Raw genomic sequence first — 27581 nt, forward strand, 5'->3', positions numbered from 1 at the left:
CAAACCCGGACGACGCTGGGCCAATTGTGCGCTTCCCTATGGTACTCCCAATCACGGCCGGTTGTGATACAGCCTGGATTTGAGTTTATTCAAGACAACTGGGAACTCGGAAAAACAAACTCTGAGAAAAATGGATGATCATCCAACTAGGAATTCCAAATCGGGCCTCTTTCCAGAGCTCCGACTTTCCGAACTGCAGATCACCGACGTCGTGATTTTACCTCGATTTTTCCAAATTCCCAGTTGTCGTGAACGCTGTATTTCGGCAAGGCGGATTCTCAGCAACTGTATTTACGTCAGATGCCCTAATTTATTATATTGCACTGGTGAGCTACATTTACTTTTAAGTGGAATGTTAGCTAGAATGATATATGTGAAAAGTTGTACCTTAAATCCGTTTGGCTAGTATCATAAAACTGTAACGTTACTCATATTTCTACTTGATAGCTGTCTTTTTACTGTAATCATGGTTACAAAGTAACGTTAGCTAGCTACATTAGCTATGTGTTAACGTTAGCGCCATGGATAGTATCAACTGTGATGTCATTCATTTGATATAGCTAGGCTAGCTACAAACTGCTGGCTTTGCTATAGCCTATGTAGCATCGTTTGACCCACTCACCTTATGGCATCAAATGACAACATCTCATAGTGTATAACGTTAATTCCTTTGTAATGGTCGAGTTGCTCATAATGTCCAACTGTCACCATGGTCATTCTCCTAAATATACAGTATATATACCGTGTATATTAGGTTATATATATATATATATATATATATATATATATACAGTGGGGCAAAAAAGTATTTAGTTAGCCACCAATTGTGCAAGTTCTCCCACTTAAAAATATGAGAGGCCTGTAATTTGCATCATATGTACACTTCAACTATGACAGACAAAATGAGAGAGAAAAAATCCAGAAAATCACATTGTAGGATTTTTTAATGAATTTATTTGCAAATTATTGTGGAAAATAAGTATTTGGTCATTAACAAAAGTTTATCTCAATACTTTGTTATATACCCTTTGTTGGCAATGACAGAGGTCAAACGTTTTCTGTAAGTCTTCACAACGTTTTCACACACTGTTGCTGGTATTTTGGCCCATTCCTCCATGCAGATCTCCTCTAGAGCAGTGATATTTTGGGGCTGTTGCTGGGCAACACGGACTTTCAACGATTTTCTATGGGGTTGAGATCTGGAGACTGGCTAGGCCACTCCAGGACCTTGAAATGCTTCTTACGAAGCCACTCCTTCGTTGCCCGGGTGGTGTGTTTGGGATAATTGTCATGCTGAAAGACCCAGCCACGTTTTATCTTCAATGCCCTTGCTGATGGAAGGAGGTTTTCACTCAAAATCTCACGATACATGGCCCCATTCATTCTTTCCTTTACACGGATCAGTCGTCCTGGTCCCTTTGCAGAAAAACAGCCCCAAAGCATGATGTTTCCACCCCCATGCTTCACAGTAGGTATGGTGTTCTTTGGATGCAACTCAGCATTCTTTGTCCTCCAAATATGACGAGTTGAGTTTTTACTAAAAAGTTATATGTTGGTTTCATCTGACCATATGACATTTTCCTAATCTTCTTCTGGATCATCCAAATGCTCTCTAGCAAACTTCAGACGGGCCTGGACATGTACTGGCTTAAGCAGGGGGACACGTCTGGCACTGCAGGATTTGAGTCCCTGGCGGCGTAGTGTGTTACTGATGGTAGGCTTTGTTACTTTGGTCCCAGCTCTCTGCAGGTCATTCACTAGGTCCCCCCGTGTGGTTCTGGGATTTTTTCTCACCGTTCTTGTGATCATTTTGACCCCACGGGGTGAGATCTTGCGTGGAGCCCCAGATCGAGGAAGATTATCAGTGGTCTTGTATGTCTTCCATTTCCTAATAATTGCTCCCACAGTTGATTTCTTCAAACCAAGCTGCTTACCTATTGCAGATTCAGTCTTCCCAGCCTGGTGCAGGTCTACAATTTTGTTTCTGGTGTCCTTTGACAGCTCTTTGGTCTTGGCCATAGTGGAGTTTGGAGTGTGACTGTTTGAGGTTGTGGACAGGTGTCTTTTATACTGATAACAAGTTCAAACAGGTGCCATTAATACAGGTAACGAGTGGAGGACAGAGGAGTCTCTTAAAGAAGAAGTTACAGGTCTGTGAGGTCTGTGAGAGCCATAAATCTTGCTTGTTTGTAGGTGACCAAATACTTATTTTCCACCAAAATTTGCAAATAAATTCATTAAAAATCCTACAATGTGATTTTCTGGATTTTTCTTTTTAATTTTGTCTGTCATATTTGAAGTGTACATATGATGAAAATTACAGGCCTCTCATCTTTTTAAGTGGGAGAACTTGCACAATTGGTGGCTGACTAAACACTTTTTTGCCCCACTGTGTGTGTGTGTGTGTGTGTGTGTGTGTGTGTGTGTGTGTGTGTGTGTGTGTGTGTGTGTGTGTGTGTGTGTGTGTGTGTGTGTGTGTGTGTGTGTGTGTGTGTGTGTGTGTGTGTGTGTGTGTTATGTGTGTATATTATGTGTGTATATTATGTGTGTATATAATATATATATATATATATTATGTGTGTATATATATATATATATATTATTATTTTTACTATTTTCTACATTCTCGAATAATAGTGAAGACACCAAAACTATGAAATAACACATATGGAATCATGTAGCAACCGAAAAAGTGTTATTTAAAAGTAGCCACCCTTTGCCTTGCTGACAGCTTTGCACACTCTTGGCATTCTCTCAACCAGCTTCATGACTTAGTCACCTGGAATGCATTTAAATTAACAGGTGCGCTGTGTTAAAAGTTAATTTGTGAAATTTCTTTCCTTAATGTGTTTGAGACAATCAGTTGTGTTGTGACAAAGTAGGGGTGGTATACAGAAGATAGCAGCCGTATTTGGTACAATACCAAGTCCATATTATGGCAAGAACAGCTCAAATAAGCAAAGAGATATTACAGTCCATCATTATTTTAAGACATGACGTTCAGTCAATCTGGAAAATTTGATGTTTTTTTTTGCAATCAAGTGCTATGATGAAACTGGCTCTCATGAGGATCGCCACAGGAAAGGAAGACCCAGATTTTTTTCCTCTGCTGCAGAGGATAAGTTAATTCATGTTATCTATCTGCACATCAGATTGCAGCCCAAATAAATGCTTCACAGAGTTCAAGTACCAGACACATCGCAATATTAACTGTTCAGGGGAGTCTGCAAGAATCAGGCCTTCATGGTCGAATTGCTACAAAGAAACCACTACTAAAGGACACCAATAAGAAGAAGAGACTTGCTTGGGCCAAGAAACACAAGCAATGGACATTAGACCGGTGGAAATCTGTCCTTTGGTCTGATGAGTCAAATTTTAGATTTTTGGTTCCAACCGCCCTGTCTTTGTGAGACGCGGTGTGGGTGAACGGATGGATGATCTCCACATGTGTGGTTCCCACCCTGAAGCATGGAGGAGGTTTGCACTTAGTCCCACTATCATTTGTTTTTCAACAGGACAATGACATGAAACACACTTCCAGGCTGTGTAAGGGCTATTTGGATGAGGGATGGAGTGTTGCATCATGACCTGGCCTCCACAATCACCTGACCTCAACCCAATTGAGATGGTCTGGGATGAGTTGGACCGCAAGTGAAGGAAAATCAGCCAACAAGTGCTCAGCATATGTGGGAACTTCTTCAAGACTGTTGGAAAAGCATTCCTCATGAAGCTGGTAGAGAGAATGCAAAGAGTGTGCAAAGCTGTCATCAAGGCAAAGGGTGGCTACTTTGAAGAATCTAAAATATATTTTGATTTTTTTGAACACTTGTTTGCTTACTACATGATTCCATGTGTGTTATTTCATAGTTTTGATGTCTTCACTATTATTCAACAATGTAATGTAAATGTAAATGTAGAAAATAGTCAAAATAAAGAAAAATTGTGACTATCACTAATAGAATAAGCACACCTTGAATTACATACCTATAGTAGAGAAGAGGAGAACATCTTTCTCACGATGTCAACTTTACTTCTCAACTCCTAATATCTAATAGGCTGTGTTCACAGGCGGTTGGTGGCACCTTAATTGGGGAGGATGGGCTCGTGGTAATGGCTGGAGCGTAATTGGTGGAATGGTATCAAATACATGGTTAGCCTGCCATTAGTATGAGCCGTCCTCCCTCAGCATCCTCCACTGGCTGTGTTAAGAGTTTACACTTCCTTTTCCAATTGTAGTGTGGGGAGGTCAGAATAATGCAAAAATCTATTCATTTTAAAATGTTGATTACTTCTCCTTGGCATTCACCTGATGATAAGATGTGAATTATATATTTTTTGCTAACATATGATGGGGGTCGCCGGTTTGCCTGGACGGTAGTCCCTGGGCAAGAAAGGTTTAAGACCCCTGTCCTAAATGGCTCTTTATCTCGTGATTCTGTCGATAATAAATAAATGAACATGTTACAGTAGGCCAGTACACAATAATGTGACAGTATCATGGCTAGCTACAGCATGAAGCAATCTTAGAATCAAGATTGAAATCCATATGCATGTTATGTAGCTACTGTATCAGCAACCTACATCATGTCCAACTTCTCACATTCATTTCTCTCCACAGATCTGAAGAGGTGTGTTCTGTTTACAGATCTACTGGAGGGATGGAGACCCATAATTTGTCCTGTGCCATTTGCTTGGACCGCTTCAAAGTCCCAGTCACCATCCCATGCGGTCACACCTTCTGTCGAGACTGCATTACGATTCACTGGGACACCAAGTCCAAGTCCGACATCGGGCCGCATTGCCCTATCTGCAATGAGAAATTCCCCACTAGACCCATCCTAAAACGCAACGTGTCCCTGTCCGTCCTGGCTGAGGCCACAGCGAACAGTGCCGGTGCATTCGGTAGAGACACTGTACCGGTTATGAGGGGTGACATGGCCAGAGCCACGCCCCTGATTCTGTGTGACCGACACAAGAAGCCCCTGGTGTACTACTGCCGGAAGGACAACATGTGTGTGTGCTGCGAGTGTGCCATCTCCGAGTGTAAGAACCACGAGAAAGTGCTGGTGGAGGCTGAGAAGGAGAACCGAGAGGTGAGTGTCAGACGGACCGTAAGTGGCTCCTATGTTCTTGTGACTGTCACAGAGATGAACAAAAACAAAATCTGCCACAGCCCCATTGGCTGCCTACACTCATTGTGGTATTGTCTATCTGAACAGTTACTACTGAGGAGGAAGAGTGTGGAGGTGGGAATATGTATGGAGAAGACTGAGAGGAGCATCGCTGAGCTGACGGAGAACATCACCAAAGCCAAGGTAAAGTTGATTTTTACAGTGACCGTCCCTACATCTTCATATTGAAAGGACCATAGTCAATGGATAGGCCTTATGGTTCATTGTGAAAAGGTTTCCTCTACTTCCAAAGTAGATTTGTAGGATATTAGTCGCATTGTTTCAAATTAGGGCCGTGACGGTCATGGACATTTGAATGAAGGTTATTTGTCAGCCATATGACTGCAGCCACTTCATAATCATTCAGTATATATTTAAGACGCATATTTTGTTCTCTACTCCTGAATGCAGGTGCTACTGCTGAAAGGGGTGCGTTGTCTAGGCAAGCCTAAGACTTGTTTTCTACAACACCTTGCTTGTTTCAGCAAAGTTTAATCACGTTGTAAATGGGGATGTAACGATTCACATAGGCATCTGTCCATGATTCAAATGTTTAAGATACAAGTGCATCAGTCTACGGACCCCAAACCGATCAAAATGTAGCATCGGTCATAAAAATTCATTCAAAATGTCCACAAAAATGCCGGTTCACAAAAATGTTTTGTACATTTTTCTACCTTCTGAAAATACCTCTCATCTTTTGTAACAACTGTCAATGGCTCCAGCCACCCAAGCTATAGACTGTTCACTCAGCTTCTGTTCGACAAACGGTACCAGAGCATTGGCTCTCGGACGACCAGGCTCCGAGGCAGCTTCCACCCCCAAGTCATAAGACTTCTAAAGAGCCAGACTGCTAAATAGTCAATTAAGGGTACCCAAACTATCTGCACTGACTCTGTCTTGCACTGACCCTACACACACTCACTAGACTATATAAACACACACACTCACAACATTGACACCCCACACGCATACACTATGTTAGGTTCTAAATAACAGGGTAAAAACAGACGGACAACTATAAAAACTCAAACCAAGTTTATTCACCCAAAGGGTCAGACAGCTGAACAGACAAAGATGTGTTTCCACCAGCACAAGTGTATATACCTCAATTTGGGTGAAGTCTCTTCCTTCCCTCTAAACATGACATCTTTATTGCTAGGCAGGAAGTTAAGTGATGCGGGTAAAAAACTGTTCCTTCTCCCTTAATGTGACCTGACCTCGGCCTGACCTAAACCACAGCTCTCCACCCTTATCAGTGACTGCAACCATGTGATTGCCTTAACTTTACTCAGTACATTCCAAGCTTAATTGACTCCACCATATACATTCCTCCTACAGATTAACTTCTGGTGTAGAAACCAGACTGTGGCACTCCTCATTTCAATGGGATACCTGATGATTAACAATATTTCAAGTTTAGAAATCAGAACCCATCAAATATATACGCACACACTTTTATATTCATCATTTGCTGCTGCTGCTCTGTTCTTTATTTTACTCTTATTATTATCTATCCTGATGCCTAGTCACTTTACTCTGCTTTCTGGCCTCAAGTACCTCGTACCTTTGCACATATTCAGTGGGGAGAACAAGTATTTGATACACTGCTGATTTTGCAGGTTTTCCTACTGGTCTGTAATTTTTTTTATCATAGGTACACTTCCACTGTGAGAGACGGAATCTAAAACAAAAATCCAGAAAATCACTTTGTATGATTTTTAAGTAATTCATTTGCATTTTATTGCATGACTTAAGTATTTGATACGTCAGAAAAGCAGAACTTAATATTTGGTGCAGACACCTTTGTTTGCAATTACAGAGATCATACGTTTCCTGTAGTTCTTGACCAGGTTTGCACACACTGCAGCAGGGATTTTGGCCCACTCCTTCATACAGACCTCCAGATCCTTCAGGTTTCGGGGCTGCCGCTGGGCAATACGGACTTTCAGCTCCCTCCAAAGATTTTCTATTGGGTTCAGGTCTGGAGACTGGCTAGAACACTCCAGGACCTTGAGATACTTCTTACGGAGCCACTCCTTAGTTGCCCTGGCTGTGTGTTTCGGGTCGTTGTCATCCTGGAAGACCCAGCCACGACCCATCTTCAATGCTCTTAGTGAGGGAAGAAGGTTGTTGGCCAAGATCTCGCAATACATGGCCCCATCCATCCTCCCCTCAATACGGTGCAGTCGTCCTGTCCCCAAAGAATGATGTTTCCACCTCCATGCTTCACAGTTGGGATGGTGTTCTTTGAGTTGTACTCATCCTTCTTCTTCCTCCAAACACGGCGAGTGGAGTTTAGACCAAAAAGCTATATTTTTGTCTCATCAGACCACATGACCTTCTCCCATTCCTCCTCTGGATCATCCAGATGGTCATTGGCAAACTTCAGACGGGCCTGGACATGCGCTGGCTTGAGCAGGGGGACCTTACGTGCGCTGCAGGATTTTAATCCATGACGGCGTAGAGTGTTATTAATGGTTTTCTTTGAGACTGTGGTCCCAGCTCTCTTCAGGTCATTGACCAGGTCCTGCCGTGTAGTTCTGGGCTGATCCCTCACCTTCCTCATGATCATTGATGCCCCACGAGGTGAGATTTTGCATGGAGCCCCAGACCGAGGGTGATTGACCGTCATCTTGAACTTCTTCCATTTTCTAATAATTGCGTCAACAGTTGTTGCCTTCTCACCAAGCTGCTTGCCTATTGTCCTGTAGCCCATCCCAGGCTTGTGCAGGGCTACAATTTTATCCCTGATGTCCTTACACAGCTCTCTGGTCTTGGCCATTGTGGAGCGGTTGGAGTCTGTTTGATTGAGTGTGTGGACAGGTTTCTTTTATACAGGTAACGAGTGGAGAACAGGAGGGCTTCTTAAAGAAATACTAACAGGTCTGTGAGAGCTGGAATTCTTACTGGTTGGTAGGTGATCAAATACTTATGTCATGCTATAAAATGCAAATGAATTACTTAAAAAATCATACAAATGTGATTTTCTTGATTTTTGTTTTAGATTCCGTCTCTCACAGTTGAAGTGTACCCATGATAAAAATTACAGACCTCTACATGCTTTGTAAGTAGGAAAACCTGCAAAATTGGCAGTGTATCAAATACTTGTTCTCCTCACTGTACCTGGTACTGGTACTCGCTGTATATAGCTCCATTCTTGTGTATTTTAGTTTATTCCTCGTGTTACTATTTTATTTTTAAAATCTGCATTGTTGGGAAGGGCTCATAATTAAGCATTTCACAGTCAAGTCTACACCAGTTGTATTCGGCGCATGTGACAAATAAAATTAGATTTGATGCGTCCTCCCCTTCACTGTCAGAACTACATGTAACTGTGTTGACAGTCATTTATCTTCAAGTAATTTTGCATGCCGAACAACCCCAGGCAATATCAGTAGCCTAGTCAAACTGCGCATTGTGCCTAGCATCACTCACTGACTGACGCGAGGTAGGAGGCCTGTTCCTGATCTTGCACATAGGAGTGGCACCTTTATGATTCAAATGCTAAAATGGCATGCCTGATATTAGGTTTTATTTTTAAAATTACAACCTATGTAATTTGCTAGGTTATTATCTATGCGCTGTTGAAAATTGTGTTTTGCCGAAATAAAAGTAAGATACTGGAGACAACTCTCATCTGGCTATACTCAAAGATTGTCTATTATATTGACAATATATTTGAGTGACTGCGCTAAAATTGGAAATACATGTCCTCAAAGATGGAAGGCATGCGGGAAGAGGCGAGATCAGGTGGGACCATTCTAGCCAATGAGGGAGCAAATACGTGTGTCAACAACAGACCATGGAGATGACATGACAGCATGGGCAGCGCCATTGAGCCCATCTCAATTTTAAAGTAATAAATGTTCACATCACTGCACTCATCTGTAAGCTGGTCATCTCTGTATACCCATCGCAGACCCACTGGTTGATGCTTATTTATAAAACCCTCATAGGCCTCACTCCTCCCTATGAGATATCTACTGCAGCCCTCATCCTCCACATACAACACCCGTTCTGCCAGTCACATTCTCTGAAAGGTCCCTGAAGCACACACATCCCTGGGTCGCTCGTCTTTTCAGTTCGCTGCAGCTATCGCCTGGAACGAGCTGCAACAAACACTCAAACTGGACAGTTTTATCTCAATCTCTTCATTCAAAGACTCAATCATGGACACTTACTGACAGTTGTGGCTGCTTAACGTGATGTATTGTTGTCTCTACCTTCTTGCCCTTTGTGCTGTTGTCTGTACCCAATAATGTTTGTACTCCGTTTTGTGCTGCTGCCATGTTGTGTTGCTACCATGTTGTTGTCATTTTGTGTTGCTACCATGCTGTTTTAGCATGGCAGCAACACATGACATGTTGTTGTCTTAGGTCTCTCAACAAATGTAGTGTTGTCTCCCTTGTCGTGATGTGTGTTTTGTCCTATATTTTTATTGAATTTAATTGGATTTTTAATCATTTTGCCGTCGTTGTAAATAAGAATTTGTTCTTAACTGACTTGCCTAGTTAAATAAAGGTTGAATAAAAAATTGGCTGATTGCTCCCAACTTGTAGGAATCCCCACCCAGTTGACTACTTTCAAATGGTGGAAGCCCTCAATGTCCATGCTAAAACAGGTTATATCAGTGATGAGTCCTCCATGTCTGTCACAACAGGCATAACTCTGATATAAAGTTGTTTTTGGGTAAGTTACATAGATTCTTATATGAGTGCATTTATAACAACCTAACCATTACAAAACTTCTATTAGATCAAATAAGCCTCATGTAGCAAATTAACTATTATATTTTTTGTTGACCAAATTCGACACTAACCTCCATACAAAAATTCAGGTTTCAGGTTCACCATCAGCAATAGTTTTAGTAGTTTTGCTTTAAACAATCAGTGTATATGGTCATCTTTAGATATACAGTGTGGAGTTGATGATTTCATAACGAGGAAAGCAATCACTTCTGCGTGGTGCACTGCATGGTGAAGCGAGAGGAGGAGAGAAGAGCACTCTGTAAAAACATCCAAATGGTCCAAACCATTTCATTTTGAGATGGGGGGGAAATCCAAAGTGCTTTATATTTATATATTCATTGACTATGTCATTACTAATCAAATCATACTTTATTTGTCACATGCGCCGAATACAATAGGTGTAGACTTTACCGTGAAATGCTTACTTACAAGCCTTTAACCAACAATGCAGAGTTTTAAAATGAAAGTGACTATGCATAGATAAACAGCGAGTAGCAGCAGTATAAAAACAAATGGGGGGGTCATGTAGGTAGGGGTAAAGTGACTATGCATAGATAATAAACAGCGAGTAGCAGCAGTGTAAAAACAAATGGGGGGGGTCATGTAGGTAGGGGTAAAGTGACTATGCATAGATAATAAACAGCGAGTAGCAGCAGTGTAAAAACAAATGGGGGGGGGGTCAATGTAAATAGTCTGCGTGGCCATTTGATTAATAATTCAGCAGTCTTATGGCTTGGGAGTAGAAGCTTTAAGGAGCCTTTTGGTCCTAGACTTGGCTCTCCGGTAGCGCTTGCTGTGCTGTAGCAGAGAGAAAAGTCTATGACTTGGGTGACTGGAGTCTATGAGAATTTTTTGGTCTTTCCTCTGACACCGCCTAGTATATAGGTCCTGGATAGCAGGAAGCTGAGATACTGGACCGTACGCACTACCCTCTGCAGCGCCTTACGGTCAGGTGCCAAGCAGTTGCCATACCAGGCGGTGATACAACCGGTCAGGATGCTCTCTATGGTGTAGCTGTAGAACTTTTTGAGGATCTGGGGACCCATGCCAAATCTTTTCAGTCTCCTGAGGGGGGAAAGGTGTAGTGCCCTCTTCATGACTGTCTTGGTGTGTTTGGACCATGATAGGAACTTTAAACTCTCGACCTGCTCCCCTACAGCCCCGTCAATGTTAATGGGGGCCTGTTCGGCCCTCCTTTTACTGTAATCCACAATCAGCTCCTTTGTCCTGCTCACATTGAGGGAGAGGTTGTTGTCCTGGCACCACACTACCAGGTCTCTGACCTCCTCCCTATAGGCTGTCTCATTGGTGTCAGTAATCAGTCCTACCACTGTTTGGTGTCAGCAAACTTAATGATGGTGTTGGAGTCATGTTTGGCCATGCAGTCATGGGTGAACAGGGAGTACAGGAAGGGACTAAGCACGCACCCATGAGGGGACCAAGTGTTGAGGATCAGCGTGGCAGATGTGTTGGTGCCTACCCTTACCACCTGGGGGCGGCCCGTCAGGAAGTCCAGGATCCAGTTGCAGAGGGATGTGTTTAGTCCCAGGGTCCTTAGCTTAGTGATAAGCTTTGTGGGCACTATGGTGTTGAACGCTGAGCTGTAGTCAATGAACAGCATTCTCACCAAGGTGTTCCTTTTGTCCAGGTGGGAAAGGGCCTTGTGGAGTGTGATTGAGATTGCGTCATCTGTGGATCTGTTGGGGCAGTATGCTAATTGGAGTGGGTCTAGGGTATCCGGGATGATGCTGTTGATGAGAGCCATGACCAGCCTTTCAAAGCACTTCATGGTGTTACAGGGTGGTAATCATTTGGGCAGGTTACCTTGTCTTCCTTGGGCACAGGGACTATGGTATTCTGCTTGTAACATGTAGCTATTACAGACTCGGTCAGGGATAGGTTAAAAATGTCAGTGAAGACACTTGCCAGTTGGTCCGCACATGGTTTGAGTACACGTCCTGGTAATCCATCTGGCCCCGCGGCTTTGTGAATGTTGACCTGTTTTAATGTCTTGCTCACATTGGCTTCCAAAAGTGTTATCACACTGTCGTCCAGACCGGCTGGTGCGCTCATGCATGCTTCAGTGTTGCATGCCTCAAGGCGAGCATAAAAGGCATTTAGCTCGTATGGTAGGCTTGCGTCACTGGGCAGCTCGCGGCTGGGTGTAGTAGAATTCAATCTTAATCCTGTATTGATGCTTTGTCTGTTTGATGGTTCTACTGAGGACATAGCGGGATTTCTTATGAGTGTCCGGATTAGTGTCCCACTCCTTGAAAGATGCAGCTCTAGCCTTTAGCTCAATGCAGATGTTGGCTGTAATCCATGGCTTCTGGTTGGGATATGTACGTACAGTCACTGTGGGGACGACATTGTCGATGCACTTATTGATGAAGACGATGACTGAGGTGGTGTACTGCCCAATGCCATTGGATGAATCCCGGAACATATTCCAGTCTGTGCTAGCAAAACAGTCCTATAGTGTAGCATCCGGGTCATCTGACCACTTACGTATTGAGCGAGTCACTGGTACTTCCTGCTTTAGTTTTTGCTTGTAAGCAGGAATTAGGAGGATAGTATTGTGGTCAGATTTGCCAAATTGAGGTCGAGGGAGAGCTTTGTATGCCTTTCTGTGTGGAGTAAAGGTGGTCTTGAGTTTTTTCCCCTCTGTTTGCACATGTGACATGCTGGTAGAAATGAGGTAAAACGGATTTAAGTTTGCCTGCATTAAACTCCCCGGCCACTAGGACCGCCACTTCTGGATGAGCATTTTCTTGTTTGCTTATGGCCTTATACTGCTGGTTGAAAGTGGTCTTAGTGCCAACATCGGTTTGTGGTGGTAAATAGACAGCTACGAATAATATAGATGAGAGCTCTCTTGGTAGATAGTGTGGTCTACATCTTGTCATAATATACTCAGGCGAGAAATACCTCAAGACTTTATATTAGACATCACGTACCAGCTGTCATTGACAAATTGACACACACGCCTGGCCCTCGTCCTACCAGACGTAGCTTCTCTGTCCTGAAAATTCCGCCAGCACTGTATTACCAGTGTCGTCGTTCAGCCACGACTCGGTGAAACATAAGATATTACAGTTTTTAATGTCCCGTTGGTAGGATAGTCTTGATCGTATATCATCCATTTCGTTTTCCAATGATTGCACGTTGACCAGTAGAACGGATGATCGTAGGAGTTTACTCACTCGCCTACAAATTCTCAGAAGGCAGCCTGACCTCCGCCCCATTTTTCTCCTTCTTTTCTTCACGCAAATGGCAGGGATTTGGGCCCGTTCCCGAGAAATCGTATATCCTTTGCGTCAAACTCGTTAAATAAAAAAATCTTTGTCCAGTTAGAGGTGAGTAATCGCTGTTCTGATGTCCAGAAGTTATTTTCGGTCATAAGAAACATTAGCAGCAACATTATGTAGTGAATAAGTCAAAAAATAAGTTACAAACAACGCAAAAAAACGAACAAAATAGCACAGTTGGTTAGAAGCCCATAAAATGGCAGCCATCCCCTCCGACTCCATTCTAATGGAAATTAGAATGTTAATCTGTAAACAATACATGTTATACAACACTAGCTCAAACACTTAATCTGCAAAAATTAATTAGTGGGTGATGGTGATTTCTAACCCAAAGTGGTCGGACCAACAAAAAAAACACCCCCTTAATCTGATAGTGGGGTGGTAGATGTTTAGTCTCGTTTTATGGCACAGCTCAGGTCCTTACATAGTACATACATCATTTACATACACACACACTTTTTTATTTATTTAACCCTCATTTTACCAGGTCAGTTGACTGAGAAAACATTATCATTTACAGCAACAACCTGGGGAGTAGTTACAGGGGAGAGGTGGGAGATGAATGAGCCAATTGGAAGCTGGGGATGATTAGGTGGGCATGATGGTGGTGTGGGCCAGATTGGAAATTTACCCAGGACACCAGGGTTAACACCCCTACTCTTATGTCCATTGGTCCTTTGGTGACCACAGAGTCATGGCACCTATTTAATATCCCATCCGAAATACAACACACCCTACACAGGGCAATGTCCCGAATCACTGCCCTTGGGTATTGAGATATTTTTTTAGGTCAGAGGAAAGAGTTCCTCCTACTGTCCCTCAAACACCACTTTCAGCAGCATCTGGTCTCCCATCCAGGGACCGACTCTGCTTAGCTTCAGTGGGAAGCCAGTATGGGGATGCAGGGTGGTATGCTACACGCACGCACATGCACACAGTCTTGTGACACACATTTCAGTCCCATTCAAAATCTTATTTTCCCTAACCCGTACTCTTAACCTAACCCCAAAACCTAACCTTAACCCTAAACACTAGCTCCTAATCCTAAAACTAACCCTAGCTCCTAATTCTAACCCTAACACTAATTCTAACCTTAAGCCTAAACCCCCTAGAAATAGCATTTGACTAACAAAATGTCCAGAGTTGGTCAAATATTTGTTTACTATTCTTGTGGGGACTACTGATCCCCAAAAGAATAGTTAAACACTTCCACCTCCACAAACACACACACACACACAATGAGGCCCTTGTCTACATTCCTAGAGTCAGATGAACTTGTCGATACCATTTTTATGTCTCTGCGTGCAGTTTAAAGGAAGTTGCTAACTAGCGCCAGTTTAATTGCCAACTCGCGTTAGCGCAATGACTGGAAGTCTATGAGTTCAAGTGTCCCTTTAACCCGGAACCTTTAAACCTAAAATAGCTGGTCCTGACAAGATAGGAAAACAAGTTCACACACATCAAACAGACAAATCCAGCTCAGAGAGGCCCAGCTCATGAGCTCCAACAGCAGCAGATTTGAATTGGAAAATGAATGTGTCAATGCAACAAATGTTCGTTCATCGAATCGCAACTAAGCGCATCGATTAGTTCTCTATTCAAACCGGTTCACTTAAAACTAAAACGTATCATTCCTGTATCGTATCGGAGCCAATGTATCTAGGAATGAATTGAATCCGCTTGAAAGGAAAAGATGCACATGTAAAAAAATATGTAACTGTGGAAACACTCAGCCGCACGAATGCATTCAGCTGTTCGTTTAAAACATAAAATGTAAACGTAATGAGTTTTTAAAATTTCATGACTGTCTACATCTATAATCTGCAGCTACACAAGCCAGCCCTAATTTCAATATTGGTTTATTGGAAAGTTGACACCTCTCACTGCAGTCAAAACTACAATCCTAAATACTACTACTATCCTTGTCTCCATATGGTAAATGTTTCCCCTCTTACTGTTCTCACCCCCAACTTCTCCCCCTCTGTAGGTGACCCTGCAGCAGACCTCCCACTGGGTGAATGCCAAGTTTTCCATGCTGTTGAAGGTGCTAGCAGAGAAACAGGAGTCTACAGAGAACTTCATTGAGCAGGAGAAGGAGGCTTCCCTCTCCCAGGGGGAGGCTAGGTTGGAGGAGCTACAGGAGAGGGCCAAGCAACTCGGGGAGCGCCAGAGCCAGATCGCAACTCTTCGCAACCTGCCCGACATCCAGCTAATACAGGTTAGCATTGACATATTTTCCCAAATAGATTGGATTTTTACCAGCATACAGAATGACCTATCCCCAAAAACAATATGCTGATCATTTATCTCAGAGCTGGTTTTACATGTATGCATTCACTGCTATAAAACTTGTCGGTTAGGAGACTCAAGCCTAGTGTGCACAGAGCAGAGTAATAGAAATGTTTAAAAAGATTGATAATCTTGATATTTAGCACTGACGCCGTTCCCTCCTGATTCAGGCAGCATCCTCTTTTTACAGACCATTGATATATTCTACTCCCCAGTAAACTAATCACATCAGGATATAACAAGATTGAACCCAAGTGCAGACTCAGACGAGGAGACAGCAATAAGGTTACCAAGGTATTTATTGAAAAGCTGGGGAGATGGGGTGCAGGCCAGGGGGAGCTCGGGCGCGTAGCAGGAAACTAGGAACTGAGGCTGGGGTAAGGGGAATAGGGGCAAGGTAAGCAGGTCCGGAGCGGAATCCAAGGAAGCAGTAGAGCGGGGGTCCAGGGCAGGGATGCAGGATTGACGAGACGAGGGACTGGCGACAGGGACCAGAGTCAGAGCAGACGGAACTGTAGAGTAGAGAAAAGCAGCATTAGGCTAGGGAAAACAGGCACCACAGGATAATAAGATCTATGCAGAAACAAACGGCTTGAAATGCAGACTGACTGAGCAGAGGCTACAATCTGGCAGTGTGGAAGTGGCAGTCCTGAGTATTTGTAGAGGTCTTGATTATGGAACAGGTTGCAGCTGGTGGGGATCTGCTCTGACTCCAGCACACCTGTCTCCACTCACACAATCAGATACACCCACAAAGAGAGAGCACTGGAGGGCTTGTGGCAGGTTAGGGAGACACAAAATGAGAAGTAGAGGGTGTGGCAGGGGCAGATGTAACACTACCATTGTTTGGGGAAGCCTGGGACTGTACTTCATTAGTCTCCAAATACTCTAGAGCAGAGGTGGGCAAACTTTTTGACTCGCGGGCCACAATGGATTCTAAAATTTGACAGAGGGGCCGGGCCAGGAGCATTTGGAGGGAGTGTTTGGGCCGGATATACTAAAGCATTAAATGTAGTGTGTGCAAACCTCATAGCACAGTAAGAACACTACAACCCAATTTATTAACTGTCTTTCAAATGTGAAAAATAGCCCTTATCAGTTAATAAATTTGTCTCAAGGAATATGCAAGATATGGCATTTACATACTATTTCGCAGATACTGGGAGGAGGAAATGTAAATAGATTAAAATAACATACGCACTGTGATTTATCAAGATTGCGTCTGTTTTTAATAAGTTTCAATCGAAGGTGCAAAGTTAAAGAAATCAACATTTATTGAAAAATGGAATCACTTTCAACATTCAAAACATTATTACACAACAAAATACTCAAGCTCAATAATATCTACTTGTGTTAAACTCCGCAAAATCATGGATGGATTGTCCTGACCGCGCGCTCTACAAACTCGCCACGGACGCCCTCGCCTTCACGCGCAAACAGTACACGTGTATCGTTGCCAAGCACACAGACATAGGCTGTATTAAATATCCTACCTGCAGCTGAAAATTTAAATTAAGAGCGATGTGCGGCGTGTTAATTAAGCTACTGTACCGCTGCTGTGCGTAAATGCGCATTGCTCTTAATTAAAAGACAGTAGTTTGCATGCTTCGTGGCAAAGTGACGGCTGATATTGTACTCTTTGAAAACCGCAACAGCTTCTTGGCATATCAGACATACAGCCGTTGATCGGACTTCAGTGAAGAAGTATTTTGTTGTCCACTCCTTATTAAACACTCGGCATTCGCTGTCCACTTTCCTTCTCTTTGGTCAGCTCATTTTCACAGAAGGGCTTAATGGTGACGTGAAACGAAGTGAAAATTAAAGTGAAATAAAGACAAATACGCGCCACTCCAACAACGGTCAATGTGTTTTGAGTGCGCCATCTATTGGGGAAACGTGGGCATTGCAGGGAAAGGGGAAAAAAGGAGGTTTTTACTATAATTTGGACAAGTTCGGCGGGCCGGATTAAAAAGCCTAACGGGCCGTACGTGGCCCGCGGGCCGTAGTTTGCCCATGTCTGCTCTAGAGCATCAACTAGATTCAGGCGCAGGTAATAGAACATATTTACTTATAATTATAATAATAATAATATAATATATGCCATTTAGCAGACGCTTTTATCCAAAGCGACTTAGTCATGTGTGCATACATTCTACGTATGGGTGGTCCCGGGGATCGAACCCACTACCCTGGCGTTACAAGCGCCATGCTCTAGCAACTGAGCTACAGAAGGACCAATTTGTAGACTGCAAAATGACAGCAAGAAGCCCAAACATATAAAATATTTGACTAAAACAATCATTTCAAACATTGTTTACGATCACATTTGTCTATTATGTGTGGGAATAGTTGGAGCTGGAGCACTTGGAGCTGATTTCCTGGTGTTTTTACAGTCTTACAGTGCATTCAGAAAGTATTCAAACCCCTTGACTTTTTCCACATTGTGTTACATTACAGCCTTATTCTAAAATGGATTAAAACAAAAAATATCTTCAATCTACACACAATTCCCCATTAATGACAAAGCAAAAACTGTTTTTTTATATATTTTTTAGCACAAAAAAAATGAAAAAATGAAATAGCACATTTACATAAGTATTCAGACCCTTGAAAGCACCTTTGGCAGCGATTACAGACTTGAGTCATCTTGGGTAAGACGCTACAACCTTGGCACACCTGTATTTGGGTAGTTTCTCCCATTCTTCTCTGTAGATCCTCTCAAGATCTGTCAGGTTGGATATGGAGCGTCGCTGCACAGGTCACTCCAGAGATGTTCAATTGGGTTCAAGTCCAGGCTCTGGCTGGGCCACTACCATAAAGCCCTGATTGGTGGGGTGTTGCAGAGATTGTTGTCCTTCTGGAAAGTTCTCCCATCTCCACAGAGGAACTCCAGAGCTCTGTCAGTGACCATCGGGTTCTTGGTCACCTCCCTGACCAAGACCCTTGTCCCCCGATTGCTCAGTTTGTCTGGGCGGCCAGCTCTAGGAAGAGCCTTGGTGGTTCCAAACTTCTTCCATTTAATAATGGAGGTCACTGTGTTCTTGGGGGCCTTCAATCCTGCAGATTTTTTTTGGTACACCTCCCCAGATCTGTGCCTTGACACAATCCTGTCTCGGAGCTCTACGGACAAGTTGTAGAAACATCTCAACGATGCTCAATGGAAACAGGATGCACCGGAGCTCAGCTTCGAGTCTCAAAGCAAAGGGTCTGAATAATTATGTAAATAAGGTATGTTTTTTATTTTCAATACATTTGCAAACATTTCTATAAACCTGATTTCACTTTGTCATTATGGGGTATTGTGTGTAGATTGTTGAGGATTATTTTTTTAATCCATTTTAGAATACGGCTGTAACGCAACAAAATGTGGATAAAGTCAAAGGGTTTGAATTCTTTCCGAAGGCACTGTATACAGAGTATACCAAACATTAGGAGACCCTACTAATATTGAGTTGTACACCGTCCTTTTGCCCTCAGAATAGCCTCAATTCGTCACGGCATGGACTTTACAAGGTGTCGAAAGGCACAGGGATGCTGAACCATGTTGACTCCAATGCTTCCCATAGTTGTGAATCATTCTTGTTACTTGTTGAAACTGTTGTGTGAAAAACACAGCAGCGTTACAGTTGAGTCAAACCTGGCACCTACTACCATACCCGTTCAAAGGCACTTACATCTTTTTTCTGGTTCATTCACCTTCTGAATGGCACACATACACAATACATGTCTCAATTGTCTTAAAAATCCATATCGATCCTTCATCTACACTGATTGAAGTGGATTTAACAAGTGACATCAATAAGGGATCATAGCTTTCACCTGGACTGACCTGGTCAGTCTGCCATGGAAAGAGCAGGTGTTCTTAATGTTTTGTAAGCTTAGTGTGTGAGGATGTATTGTGGCAGACCAGGGGGTTTGGTCAAGACATTTACACAGATCAGACACGGACAGTATGATTAGCTCGGTTTCAAGGGTGTTTATTTAAATAATAAATCAAAAAAGAAAAGGATAGGTCTCCCCCATGAGACCCTCTCCGGGATACCGTCTTGCTGTATCCTGTCTGGCACAAAAACTGAACTCCCTCCTCATACCTCTGCAACCATCACCAACTATACAGGAGTCCTTTCTTCCCCCACTCTCTCGTGTGCTGCCCTTCTGGCAGCTTTATGGGCCTTGCACAGCTGGTGAGCAATCAGCCCTTGATTACTCACCAGCTCCCAATCAGCCCTGGCCGAAGAGCTCGTCGAGACCTGGCACCTCCAGCAGATGGAGCCATCGCCTCGTGATGTATACTCAGTCTTTCACCAGGCATCGACCAGGCCTCGACGAGTCTCCCCCTGGTGGCTGACCTGCTGTATGCCACAGTGTATATGCACTACCGTTCAAAGGTTTGGGGTCACTTAGAAATGTCCTTGTTTTTGAAGGAAAATTTTAAAAAATTGTCTTTTGTCCATTAAAATAACATCAAATTGATCAGAAATATAGTGTAGACATTGTTAATGTTGTAAATGACTATTGTAGCTGGAAACGGCAGAGAGACCCCCGGGGAACCCAAGTCCCATGTCATGAAATACATTCATGATTTCTTTCTCAATGCGGGCGCAGGTTTGTGTGCAAAGTATATGGTTATTATAGGTGAGAGTAGTTTCTGAATGTGACTATGTTAAGTGTCTGTCTCTCTCTCTCCCCTTCTCCATCTCTTCTTTAACAAGCATCCATGTTGTTGTCAATCCGCTAGGGACCTGTTTTCGCATATTAGGTCTCCAGTTAATAACCGGTGCAGAGTGTATGTTTATCCTGTGTTCCCATTTAATTAGCTTGTAAATAAATAATCTAACCAATTTGTGTCGTGCTTGTTTGTTTTTTGTGTGAAATTTACCCCTTTTACTCCCCAATTTCGTGGCATCCAATTGTTTAGTAGCTATTATCTTGTCTCATCGCTACAACTCCCGTACGGGCTCGGGAGAGACGAAGGTTGAAAGTCATGCGTCCTCCGATACACAACCCAACCAAGCCGCACTGCTTCTTAACACAGCGCACATCCAACCCAGAAGCCAGCCGCACCAATGTGTCGGAGGAAACACTGTGCACCTGGCAACCTTGGTTAGGGCGCACTATGCCCGACCCGCCACAGGAGTCGCTGGTGTGCGATGAGACAAGGATTTCCCTACTGGCCAAACCCTCCATAACCCAGACGACGCTAGGCCAATTGTGCGTCGCCCCGCGGACCTCCCGGTCGCGGCCGGTCACAACAGAGCCTGGGCGCGAACCCAGAGTCTCTACTTAGCCTCCTGCGTGGCACAGTGGTTAAGGCTTGGGTTTTTGCAGTTGCAAGGAGGTTACGACTGTTCAAAATGATGATATGATACGAGGTTATGATTAATAAGTTGTCTGGTTATAGATGTGATAGCTAAAGACCTTTTAGAGTTGAATTCAGGAGATGGTAACTCTTTAAATAACCACTGTCGTGGTGCCCCAGATCCTAATGAGCTAATTGTTACATGGTTAATTCAAATCGGGTAACAATTACACATAGTTGGTTAATTAGTTGAATAACAGTCTTCAGATTAATATTAAAGTTAAGTCACAACATTATCATAGTAGCCTATTCAGTCCCAAGTGAAAATACCAGTCATCGGAAGGCAAGTCCGAGTCCCCAATGGCCGAGACCAAGTTTAGTCACAAGACATAAAAAAATAAAAATATATATTTAAAAAATTGGGATTCGAGTAGTACTTGAGTCCAAGTCCTGTACTTGAGTACTAAAACACTGCATAAATCACATACATAAAATATATGTACATGTTAGCACTAAGTAGCTTTGGGATAAAATTCCCATATTGTATTATTATTGACAATCAAACTATATCATTTTCCTCCTTTGCTCTGTAGGAGTCTCGGCTGGTGGAGGTCCCTCGCATGAAGGACATTCCAGTGGATGTGACCCCTAACCTGCAGGAGAGGCTCAGCGGGGTGACAGACGTCCTCTCACGGATCTCCAAGCTAGTGTCTGAGGACCTGGAGAAGGCTGTGTCTACAGCTGTGGGGCAGGACAAGCAAGGTAACCTAACCTCACTGTATGAAGGAGGAGGCTGTGTGTGAGGTCAGAACAAGCAAGGTAACCTAACCTCACTGTATGAAGGAGGAGGCTGTGTGTGAGGTCAGGACAAGGTAACCTAACCTCACTGTATGAAGGAGGAGGCTGTGTGTAAGGTCAGGACAAGCAAGGTAACCTTATTGTATGAGGAGCATATTGTCTTACTTTGCCGAGGTAAATGCTCTATATTTAGCTGCTCTATATTTAGCTGGAGCTGTGTGTGTTGTTTTAATGGATAGTCATCTCTAAACTTTTAAAATGTCTGTCTGTGGATCTCCCTTCTTTTCCCCATCCCCCCACCTCATCTCTTCCCTAGGTTCTCCCCAGGATAAGCGCCCTGTCCTGGCTGTGGTCCCCAGTCCTGCTGCTCCATGCCACCCCGCTGGGAAGGAGGGCCTCAGTGAATGTATGTGGTCGTTCCTTACTTTAAGATAAAACGTTCAGATATCAACACAGTAACTGTAAATAACAACATATATATTTTTTCTGGAATCTATAATTAGTAACCTGAATGATGTTCAGAAGACTACCAACATAAGCGATCTATCACCTACCCTTTGTTTCAGAGCTAATTTAGACTAATAAACTCTACACCTAAAAAAAAAGTATTCTCTCATGCTACCTCCCACCTCCTCAGACCGCTGCACCCTGACCTTTGACCCTCGCACAGCCAACAGTCACCTGCTCCTCTGCCAGGAGAACCTACGGGCGGAACACCTGACCTCTGGGCCGCGCCCTGTCCCTGCCCACGAAGCTCGCTTTGACCACACCTGGCAGGTGCTCTGCTTCCAGGGCTTCAAACACGGAAAGCACTACTGGGAGCTGGAGTTGTCCAAGCCATGGGCCTACCTGGGGGTAAGAAGATGTGAAGGCCATGGCAGCCGAATGATATGTAAATATTTGTATATACTGTATAGAATTGTGCCCGTGTCTTTAGAAATTTTGACTGCACCTCTTCCTACCTTTGACCCCTGCATCTCTCCCCCAGGTGACTTACGAGGGCATCCCCAGGAAGGAAAAGGGGAAAAGGTGCATGGTGGGAATGAACGATCTGTCCTGGAGCCTCCAGCTGGATGAGCGCCAGCTGAGTGCCTGGCACAACGGCCGTCGGGAGACGGTGGCTGGCCACTCCCACCACTCCCGCATCGGAATTCTGCTGGACTACGAGGCTGGAACACTGACGTACTATGGAGACGGGCATACGCGGCTGCATGCCTTCCACTGTGCCTTCACTCAGGAGCTGTTCCCCGCCTGTTGGATAGGGGAGGGCGTGAGCATCACCCTCTGCTCGCCATGACGACAACACGAAAGGGAATGACCGTGATCTAACAATCTCTTATAGGACTAGTCTTGGGAAACTATAACCCTGTTTATACCTGGTGCTAACATGGGTTCTTTGTCCTGATCTTGCCAACATTCTGATTGTGCCTACATTTCCAGAAATGTGTCAGCATACAGTATGCTATTAAAATGTGCCTGTGGTTGGTCCATTGTGGCTCCATTTTGACCAAATTTCCTTGTCCCTTTATGCAAATTATTTCACAGCTTTCAAAATAATATTTATTTAAGACACATATTGATGTAATCAGTCTGTTGCCACCTGTCAATGATTTTAGAGAGTGGAATAATTATGATTTAAATGGTTTCTCTGTCCGGATCCGGATAAAATATCCAGACACTGTGTGTCTGACGACCTCCAGCCACAATCAAATTACAATGTGTCTTGATTGTCAACACCTGTCTAAAAATGTGGGCACAATCAGGATGTTGACAGGATCAGGACAAAGAACACACATTAGAACCAGGTAAAAACGGGGCTTATGGCAACAGGTTCAGTTATTATTCGGGAACCAGACATTGCATCATTGTATCTGTCCAATTATGGCGTCTGTGAGAGCACGGAAAAGTCTAAACAGGATCCTAGGGATGTCCCAACTCTGACATCATCCCATTGAAGTTGAATTTTAAACATTTTGAGTTAGGGTTGGGGGGGGTAGATCGTTTTCAGCTGTTCGTGCATACATATTTTCTAGAGACAAGCCTGAAGTTCGAAGCCGAAGTTTACACCCCTTTGTCGGTGATTGGTCAACAGTAGTGATTTTTCAATTAAGTGTATGTTGTCATTCAACGAGAGGTTAATAGTATATGTACACCACCGTTCTAAAGTTTGGGGTCACTTAGAAATGTCCTTGTTTTTGAAGGAAAAGCACATTGTTGTCCATTAAAATAACATCAAATTGATCAGAAATACAGTGTAGACATTGTTAATGTTGTAAATGACTATTGTAGCTGGAAACGGCTTATTTTGAATGGAATATCTACATAGGTATCCAGAGGCCCATTATCAGCAACCACCACTCCTGTGTTCCAATGGCACGTTGTGTTAGCTAATCCAAGTTTATCATTTTAAAAGGCTAATTGATCATTAGAAAACCCTTTTGCAATTATCTTAGCACATCTGAAAACTGTTGTCCTGATTAAAGAAGCAATAAAACTGGCCTTTAGACTAGTTGAGTATCTAGAGCATCAGCATTTGTGGGTTTGATTACAGGCTCAAAATGGCCAGAATCAAATTTCTTCTAAAACTTATCAATCTATTCTTGTTCTGAGAATTGAAGGCTATTCCATGTGAGAAATTGTCAAGAAACTGAAGATCTCGTACCATGCTGTGTTCTTTTCCCTTCACCGTACAGCACAAACTGGCTCTAACCAGAATAGAAAGAGTGGGAGGCCCCGGTGCACAACTGAGCAAGAGGACAAGTACATTAGAGTGTCTAGTTTGAGAAACAGACGCCTCACAAGTCCTCAACTGACAGCTTCATTAAATAGTACCCGCAAAACACCCGTCTCAACATCAACAGTGTTCCTCTGTCCAGTGTCTGTTATTTTACCCATCTTAATCTTTTCTTTCTATTGGCCAGTCTGAGATGGATTTTTCTTTGCAACTCTGCCTAGAAAGCCAGCATCCCGGAGTCGCCTCTTCACTGTTGACGTTGAGACTGGTGTGTTGCAGGTACTATTTAATGAAGCTGCTAGTTGAGGATTTGTGAGGCGTCTGTTTCTCAAACTAGACACTAATGTACTTGTCCTCTTGCTCAGTTGCGCACCGGGTTCTCCCACTCCTATTTCTATTCTGGTTAGAGCCAGTTTGCACTGTTCTGTGAAGGGAGTCGTATACAGTATGTCCCAAGGATCCAGGATAGGATGAAGCAAAGATCTCAAAAGGCAGCTCAGTTGAAGCGATCTAATTTTCATCTACTACTACTTCTGTGAGTTGGTAAAACAAACAGAGGGTGCACACTGCCACCTAGAGTGTGTTGTTTGAACCGGTGTGAAGCCAAGGTTGGTGATTTACTGCCACCTGCCGTTATGGAATGTTTTCTAATGAGTATAATTAATTGACTAGGTTGTAGTGTTAGAGGACTCTAGATGGATAAAACCTGTTTTGTCATGGGCATTGCCATTGAGGGCTCCCACCATTTTATAGTAGTCAACTGGGTGGGACTTCCTATGGGTTAAGGACAGATCACATGATTCCATCCAGGTCATCAGGAGGGTCAGCCAATTAATTATAGCCTACTCATGAACATTCCACAACTGTAGGTGACAGTAAATCACCAATCTTGGCTTTATAACTGTTCAGACAACACACTCTAGGTGGCAGTATGCACCCTTTCTGTTTGTTTGTCAACTCAGAAGTAGTAGAACAAGAAAATATACTACTTCAAAATAGAGATTGCCTCAATGGCGCTGCCTGTGCAGGCACAGACGCCATTATGGGACATGTATAAATAGGTAGAGCTAGAACCATATTGTCTATACTTGTGGTCACTAACCTTGGTCTAGGGGAGTCATCACATATAGAGGGAAGAAAGGGAGCTTTTTGGATTGAATTCCAGCCGCTGTCCCAGTTGGATACTAGGACACTGATGCCCGGATGGGTGAAAGCAATGTGGTTTTCCATTATGCTCAGCGGAGTTGCCTCCATATTCTGTTCACCTATCCAGACTTTTAAGATGCGTTGGTTTGGGAAGGTACTAGGAAGTATGTAGGAAAGTAGAAAATAAAATGTGTATTAGGGACCTATCCCATGTGAGACCTTTCATTCTCCCACTGTAGTCTGCAACCCTCATTTTCCCATAGTGAGATAATGTAGCAGTCAGCATTTTATAATCAAAATCCTTAACCTGGTGAGACCCCCGGTTGCAAAAATGCAACAGACCCTAAACTCATGTCAAACACGACATAGTTAATCTCCTTAGATCCAGATGTATCTCTTAGTAGGATTTGTTGTGTGTCCAGTCTTCTCTAAGATGTATTGATTACATAGAAGAAAAAAAGAATCAAGAAAAACATTCTTGGCCAGAGCTAGATGTTAATTAAATCTAGTTGTGTAGTTGCCAAATGTTGTGAGTTAAAAGAGACCGCTCCTAATTGGAGCCTTAACAAGAATACAAACCACTCTCCCTCACATTGCTGTCCCTAACATTTAAAGCTGAGGATAGTGCTGTGATGTCACCTTACTGTACAGATGTTTTGTACAGTCCAGTTATTGGACACTGACTTAAATGGGAGAGATTAGTAAGTACAGCTGTGTCACAGGAATCTTCTGGAATGTTAATGTTCAGAGAACATGGGATCAAACTCGGTAAAGCAGACTAGTCTTTGGGATATTGATGTGGAGAACCAGAAGCACCGTTAGGAACTGGAAAGGACTACTATACGAGAAACCGGTTTTCTGTGAGAGAACGGAAAATCACATCTCTTGGGCTGCTAGAGGCTGAGGAAATGTCTCAAAAGTTCCTGTTGGAATTGTACTGGAGATGATGTTAAATGTTTAGAACAACTTTGTGTTGGAAGTTGGAGCTGGACATAAGTATGGAAATAAATGTAGACTTGGTGCCAGCCTGTTTCTGATTTAGCCAACTTGTCATTTTGTCAAACAAGGCAATGATGTAGCACATAAATTCAGAAATAGTCAGGTACCCAGGTTAGCATCACAATGTGTACAGAAGAATTCAACACAGTCAAATTTTAAAAATGGACACACTTCACATCATACAAGATCAGTTTGATAAAACCCAATTCAATGCATATTAGTTACAATTGATACCATGCTTTGCTTTTGTTTTGTCTTTTCAATATTATATGTGAACATTTTAATTACTCAATAAATTAATGTGAATTTGAAATAAATACATTGCATTCGTAAAGTATTTAGACCCCTTGACTTTTTCAGCGTTACTAATCCTTATTTTTAAAAAGATAAATTGTTTTTTTCCCATCAATCTACACACAATACCCCATAATGAAAAAGCAAAAACAGGTTTTTAGATTTAAAAAATTGCAAATAAACTGAAATATCAAAAAAAATATTCAAACCTTTTAACTCAGTACTTTATTGAAGCACCTTTGGCAGCGATTACAGCATCGAGTCTTCTTGGGTATGACGCTACAAGCTTGGCACACCTGTATTTGGGGAGTTTCTCCCATTCTTCTCTGCAGATCCTCTCAAGCTCTCAGGTTGGATGAAGAGTATCACTGTACAGCTATTTTCAAGTCTCCCCAGAGATGTTCGATCGGGTTTATGTCCAGGCTCTGGCTGGGCCACTTAAGGACATTCATAGACTTGTACTGAAGCCACTCCTGCGTTGTCTTGGCTGTGTGCTTAGGGTTGTTGTCCTGTTGGAAGGTGAACCTTCACCCCAGTCTGAAGTCCTGAGTGCTCTGGAGCAGGTTTTCATCAAGGATCTCTCTGTACTTTGCTCAGTCCATCTTTCCCTCGATACTGACTAGTCTCCCAGTCCCTGCCGCTGAAAAACATCCCCACAGCATGATGCTGCCACTATCAAACTTCACCGAAGGGATGGTACCAGGTTTCCTTCAGACGGAACGCTTGGCATTCAGGCCAAAGAGTTCAATCTTGGTTTAATTAGACCAGATAATCTTGTTTCTCATGGTCAGA

The 27581-nt window shown here is 43.1% G+C and overlaps 1 protein-coding gene across 1 annotated transcript; it reads left to right on the forward strand.

Annotated features, from left to right (window-relative positions):
• Window positions 1-250: 250 nt before the first annotated feature.
• trim65 (tripartite motif containing 65) lies at window positions 251-23895 on the forward strand. Its single transcript, XM_046356914.1, has 8 exons — window positions 251-326; window positions 4619-5093; window positions 5220-5315; window positions 15218-15448; window positions 21412-21580; window positions 21933-22022; window positions 22254-22471; window positions 22605-23895. The coding sequence occupies exons 2-8, from the start codon at window positions 4659-4661 to the stop codon at window positions 22911-22913; spliced, it is 1548 nt and encodes a 515-aa protein (XP_046212870.1). The 5' UTR covers window positions 251-326; window positions 4619-4658; the 3' UTR covers window positions 22914-23895.
• The last annotated feature ends 3686 nt before the right edge of the window (window positions 23896-27581 follow it).

Source organism: Oncorhynchus gorbuscha, linkage group LG07, assembly GCF_021184085.1.
Source record: "Oncorhynchus gorbuscha isolate QuinsamMale2020 ecotype Even-year linkage group LG07, OgorEven_v1.0, whole genome shotgun sequence".
NCBI classification, from domain to species: domain Eukaryota; kingdom Metazoa; phylum Chordata; class Actinopteri; order Salmoniformes; family Salmonidae; genus Oncorhynchus; species Oncorhynchus gorbuscha.

What these genes read in the sequence shown, in the direction of transcription:
- trim65 (XM_046356914.1), top strand. Translation starts at nt 4,659, where the DNA reads ATGGAGACCCATAATTTGTCCTGTGCCATTTGCTTGGACCGCTTCAAA. An exon ending in CTGAGAAGGAGAACCGAGAG is followed by an intron (nt 5,094 to 5,219) that starts GTGAGTGTCAGA and finishes CTATCTGAACAG; the next exon opens with TTACTACTGAGGAGGAAGAG. An exon ending in AGCCATGGGCCTACCTGGGG is followed by an intron (nt 22,472 to 22,604) that starts GTAAGAAGATGT and finishes TCTCTCCCCCAG; the next exon opens with GTGACTTACGAGGGCATCCC.